This window comes from Montipora capricornis, chromosome 10 (assembly GCF_036669925.1).
Source record: "Montipora capricornis isolate CH-2021 chromosome 10, ASM3666992v2, whole genome shotgun sequence".
Lineage (NCBI taxonomy): Eukaryota > Metazoa > Cnidaria > Anthozoa > Scleractinia > Acroporidae > Montipora > Montipora capricornis.
The window spans coordinates 46,504,130-46,510,129 of record NC_090892.1 but is presented as its reverse complement, the minus strand read 5'-3'; the positions used below and the strand labels follow the sequence as shown (position 1 = coordinate 46,510,129).

The 6,000-nt window shown below is 40.1% G+C and overlaps 1 protein-coding gene across 1 annotated transcript; it reads left to right on the top strand.

Annotated features, from left to right (window-relative positions):
• Nucleotides 1-306: 306 nt before the first annotated feature.
• LOC138021470 (uncharacterized) lies at nt 307-4,931 on the top strand. The gene is made up of 2 exons (XM_068868352.1): nt 307-986; nt 2,280-4,931. Exons 1-2 carry the CDS (start codon nt 389-391, stop codon nt 3,503-3,505), a joined length of 1,824 nt encoding a protein of 607 aa, XP_068724453.1. The 5' UTR covers nt 307-388; the 3' UTR covers nt 3,506-4,931.
• The last annotated feature ends 1,069 nt before the right edge of the window (nt 4,932-6,000 follow it).

Below are 6,000 nucleotides of genomic sequence, written 5' to 3'. Positions count from 1 at the left end.
ATTTCATTTGTTCTTTGCATTTTGACTAATTGTAAAGTGTGTATTCCGTTACATTTTGCGTGAAACATTATTCAGTTAGAATTAATTTATACATGTCACAAGATTTTTCTAGAATCAGTAGACATTTGTATATCGCATCCAAATCTTCAAAAGATTTTTCATATAGTTGCAATTGAATATCCAAACGCATCTGCGTCATGTGGTATACAGCTGTTGATTGGTCGGTTCGAGTTATGAATTATTAATGAGTTTGAGAAGTTCTTATGAAATTCTGGGAAAAGGGATACATTATCATTGCTTCCCAGAATAAGCTACTTCTGTCATGCTAGTGACTAATGTTGGTAAGCATTGCACGTAACTCCGATTTATCAAACCTGATTTTGCGATCATGAACAAAGCTCAGCATTGTTGGCGTTGTGAGAAAGCCTGCACTCAGCAATGTTCACGATGCAAAGTGGCTTTTTACTGCTCAAAGGAATGTCAGAAACAGGATAAATGGCGACACAAGCCAGATTGCGATTCTGCAAACGTAAAGAGAACGTGTTTGAGCTGCGGCCTTGAACAATCGGGAACAATGCAGTGCACAAACTGTTTGGATGCCGCCTATTGTAGCGTAGAATGCCAAAAAAACCACTGGGAACGTCACAGGCGTATCTGCCAAGACACGGTTGATAGAACGCTTAAATTGGCCGACGACATAAAGGAACTTAATAAGAAGATAAGCGTCATTAGCGGTGGTGTCATTGGGACCTATTACTGGGGTAATCTGCCAGCCGTGGATCTGCTCAACCTGCCCATGAATGAGGGAGAGACGTTTGCTGATCCGCTATCTCTGTTATTATGTGGAGTTGGTGATCCTCGCAATGTGTTACTCACCATTGCCTCCTTGCCTGAGGTTTATAAGCAGCCGGTGACCTTCGTTTTGAACGACATTTGTCCGTGCACTCTCGCTCGAACAGTAATGCTTCTTTACATGCTATACAAAGGTATATTAAATATATCTATTTATTTATTGCTGGTCGCTGAAACGCTTCATCAGTATATTCGGAGTTTCTATCAAAACTACCCTGCGGGCAGTCTCTTTCGATTCGGGAAGAGGAGAGAGGACCCTGCCAGCCGCCGCGACATTCTCTGATTTGCCGCTTATCCAAAGAAATGGAGGAGTCAGTCCAGTTTCGACTTGTCAAACCTGTCTTTTTAAATTTTTGCGCATAATCAATCCCCCCATACGCTTCATTGGTGCTTTTTGAATTTACAACAGCTCTCTAATTCTAATTCTTCCGTATAATATCAGTTACAGAAACTAGTCTGCCTGAAACCTATAAATTTTTCAGTAAAAAATGGAACGGTAATTTAAAAGTATGAACTATCTTGAGTTTCCAATGAAATAGGTCCTTCGTTGTCGTGTGTTTGTCGACTGTTTGTTTTCGTTTTCTGGTTTTGTCGTTACTGGTCACGCGTGACTGACCCCAAATACATTTTGAATTTTTTACGCATGCTCAATACGAAATATAGAGGCGGCTGGCAGAGTCTTCTTTCCTCTACCCGACTTATCTAGGAAAATCGAAAAAGGCTCTCCTCGCAGGACACGATGAAACTGGCTCAGATAATGACGACTAAGTAATAGCAATACTGGTGAAATTTGACCTTTCCAAAGCCTACTTTCTACTTCGAGTCTTCTTCAGGTTCCGGGAACTCCCCTAAATGTGCTAGGACACATACTCAGATAAGGAAACTTACTCTTGAGCTCGCTCGCTTAAACCCGACAACAACAAGTCTTAAGTAAACAGGCTATTAATAGCGAACTCGTGACCATTAACTTAATTATAGAAATTGACAACTTCGTTTCTAGAACGTTCTGGAACAACAAGAATAGGTAAGGAAACTCTAGAAAACTCGAGATATCTTAACAACAGTTCTTCCTATTTTATTTCCGATTTCATGCTTTGCGTTATGTTCATTCATACGATTTGGCCTGAGGTAGGAACTACTGTCAAATAAACGAATAATATATTATGAGTAAAGATCGCCTTCTATCGAGGCCGCAAATGACCTTTTTTTCGCTATCATCAGTAGTCTCTTTTCCTAAACCTTTTGGGATAAAAAGGGGAGTTTCTACTCCCTGATTGAAGCCACTAAGTCTTAAATTGTCTCAAGAATGGTTGTATTTCTCGAAGCTAACACTGCTAAAGTAAGGTGTGTCTGAGAGTGCGAGGACGATTCGGTGGTTGTTTTACCTGAAATCAATTTCATTCAGACGCTTGTTGCACTCTTTGCAGGAGGAATTGCTATATATGAAAGAGTTGTCCGAATTTGGTACTCGGTTCGCATTTCTGAGCAAGATTCTGATGACCTGACGTGTGCTCTTCAAGACCTCGTGACTACGAATGAATTACGTACACTCACTGGAGGCGTCATGATGATTCCCACAGAACACCTCAGGCAGCTACAGATCGTTTGGACCAAATGGCTTCGCTTGTCAAAACGCAAAGGGTCGTGGGTTGAGGATTCGAGACGAGAGGCCAATTCCTTTGATCCAGAAAGAAATGATGGTGTCATCGTATACCTGCATGCAATCCCAATTGAGCACAGGAAGTCCGCTCAACATTTTCTTGACACTGGTATATTTCATTCATCAAGAAACGCTTTAGAGTTGACCCGACAAAACGTTACTTTAACGGGTCGAGGAAGTCATCCCTTTACTGCCGACGTCAATTTTCATTACAGCATACCGACGGATGTACTTCCATTCATTGGATGGGATTACCGAGAAGTAAAGAAAACCTGCTACTCAACCTCTCTGCCAAAGATGTACACCACCTACTTGTCCGGTATTCTGCAAAAGTCCTCTCAGAAGCTGCAAAGAGACCAGTTGAGGTTCCGTTTCCTTCTATGCGACGTTGCAAATATCGAGGCTTGGCTGCCTTGCGATCTCACATATGACCGAATTACAACATCCAACTTATGGGACTACTGCCCCCTCGCTGTTTTGCTGAGAAAATTAAAAGACTCTTTGAACACGTCCAATTCTCATGCCGTCATGTTTACTGAAACTCATAACTGGGTTCGAGATTTTATGCCGGAAATCATGCATGTGTTGGCAAATAGACTCACTTTGGATGACCTCTGCAAAAGAGCCCTTCAGGACACTGGAAACCCTGAACTTGCGTATTTAGCCGGCCAGCCCGCACTTGTGGAATATCAGAATTTGACCAGCGAATTCATGATGTTTCTGAGAGCGTCCCTTCTTACATCATGCCCTGACAAAGAAATCGCTGCATTTAAAAGGAAGAAGAGAATCCCTTCTGTGAAATCTCTCGCTTCTTCGATGGGGCTTCAAATTCGAGACTTCATCAAAAACGAGAACACGGTAGTTCCGTTCAGGTGGGCACTTAATTGCCGCCGAGTTGTTATGTTGAGAGGAGACGAACGAGCGCTTGAATGGAAACTTGTGCCAACAGATGAGGGCTCACCTATCATCCCACCAGAGGCTGATCTTGACTAGACTGATTACTGGTCGATATTAAAACAATATCCAGAAAGATTGCCTCAGGACCCTCAGATATATTGGGAGCCGAGGAAACAATGAGACAACATGAAGGGATGGTAACTTACAACACTGTTCTGTGAGTCATCCGGCACTAAAGGCAATTGTGACTGTGCACAGTGCAAATACGTTATACCACCTTTTATTAATACCCAGACATTATTTGAAGATAATACTCAGTTCACTAAGCTAAATAATTTTCACTCATCATAGGTATAGAAATATTTCCTGGTGTCCAAGACCTTCACTCCTCTTTGGCCAAATACGTCTTTGGCAATAAAACAGTGATAGTACATTACTTAAACTATCCTGGCTGTAAGGAGCGATTTCGTTCGAGGAAAACATGTAATAGTTGAACTTGAACTTAAACATGGGAAAGAGGAGGAAAGCGGCATCTGAAACAGGTTGCAAAATGAATGGAGACACTTCACCTTCCTAGGACGTTATTAATTTATTTATTATCGTACACACTTCAGCCTTTCTTCCCTTAACAATGGTGCTAGCAATACAGAATAATGCTGAAAACTTGAATAGTCAACATTGAAAGGGGGAGAGGGGAAGTGGGAAAAGTTGCAATATTAGATCCGGTGGGTATGGACCCATATCACTCAATGTCCAAACAAAAGATTTCGCCCATCTAACCTCTCATTCAGTGTGAGGCTGGACGGGCAAAGACAATGCAAAAACAAAGGCCTTCATTCCCCACGGACTCCAAAATGGTCGACGAGTAAAAAAGGTGAATTGAAAGCTAGAAAAGACGTTTTTTAACGGGAGTGTCTCACCAATTTTGCAACCTGTTGTAGTATCCAGGGTTCAGTAAAACGAGACCAGAAAGGATATTCCAAATTCAAGGAAGGAGGCATTCTCGAAGTTCAGTTGCAACATAGTTTGATATAGTGTAACCTAAATAGTCGATATGATCATGCAATGACTTGAAGCAGGAAACTAAATATAGGTACTTATATAATAATCCCAATAATTAAATACTGTAAAACTGATCAAGATACTGGTCTGCTATTTTATGAGGAAGTTGAAACTTCGAATCAGTGTTTTTCGTGGCTGATTCACTTTGCGCTTTAGATATATTATTTGGTTTATGGAAAAGGAAGGACGATTTTTTGTTATTGAATCATATTATTATCATTGCTAAACAATACATTTATTATTGTAGAAATAATGTCTTAAATCCGTCCTTCTCTGTTATTTTATCAAAAATCGATTCAGGTTATGATATTGAAAGCAGAATTGCAAGTTTAACTAATACATTAAGTATACACTCGTCAAAATGGGGCAAGTATATTGAGAGATAACAACAGTTTAAGTGCTGGTATCGATTTGCGCAAGAAATTTATAATTTATAGAAAAAAATCAATAAAATACAAAAAAAAAGGATATTCCAAATTCAAGGAAGGAGGCATTCTCGAAGTTCAGTTGCACCATAGTTTGATGTAGTGTAACCTAAATAGTCGATATGATCATGCAATGACTTGAAGCAGTCAGAAACTAAATATAGGTACTTATATAATAATCCCAATTATTAAATACTGTAAAACTGATCAAGATACTGGTCTGCTATTTTATGAAAAAGATGAAACTTCGAATCAGTGTTTTTCTTGGCTGAAATTCCAAGTATTTTGTTTTACTTAAATTCATCTTATTTTGTTGGTATACCATTAATAAGTGGGTGGTAATTCAGAATTTATCTGTTCGAGCAATATCACTAATCTCCACCAGAGACAGGTAAAGAAGTCACACAGTATCGTCGGCAAATCATGTAATATCATAGAAAATTTATTGGTTGCTTGGTTACTATCAAACACGTGATAAACAATCTTGCAAGCTTTAAGGTCGGCACACACGAGGGGACTAGTCCCTGCGACCAGTCCCAGGAACCTCCGGGTGAAATTCCCAATTTGGGGACCGAATTTGGTCCTTACGACTAGTCCCAAGAAATCAAACTGGTTTAGATTCGTGGGACAAGTCCTCAAATTTCCCAAGTCCCTTCCAGGTTCGTGTAAACAGTCCGTGGGGGACCAAATGAAAACTTAACCAATCATAATCATAAGCGCGCACACTGCTTGCGTGACTTTTGGATTTCGTTTTGCTTGGCTTTGAGATAAACCGCGGGTTTTATAACAGAGTAGTCGCCTCCTACCAATGATTCCCAGACTTGGCGTCACATGCAAGTGGAGTACGTTGGTTCTCTACTCTCCGAGAGGTTTTTCTCTGTGTAGTCAGGTTTTCCTCTCTCCTAAATAACCAACCTATGATTTGATATGTGTTGATTTGATTTGATTTAATTCGATTACTATACAGTGGCCCCAATACATGTAATTATTAGTTCCTCAGTGCTAAATACACTTGACTCTTAAATAAAATCCATTATTACTAGTAGTAGCTATCGCTATTAGTGCCAACCAGACAGTCAATATAATACATAGTTTGCAGATCTG

Excerpts from the sequence above, each read along its gene's own strand:
- LOC138021470 (XM_068868352.1), top strand. The coding sequence starts at position 389 with ATGAACAAAGCTCAGCATTGTTGGCGTTGTGAGAAAGCCTGCACTCAG. Across the intron at positions 987-2,279 it reads TCTTTACATGCTATACAAAG|GAGGAATTGCTATATATGAA; the intron begins GTATATTAAATA and ends CACTCTTTGCAG.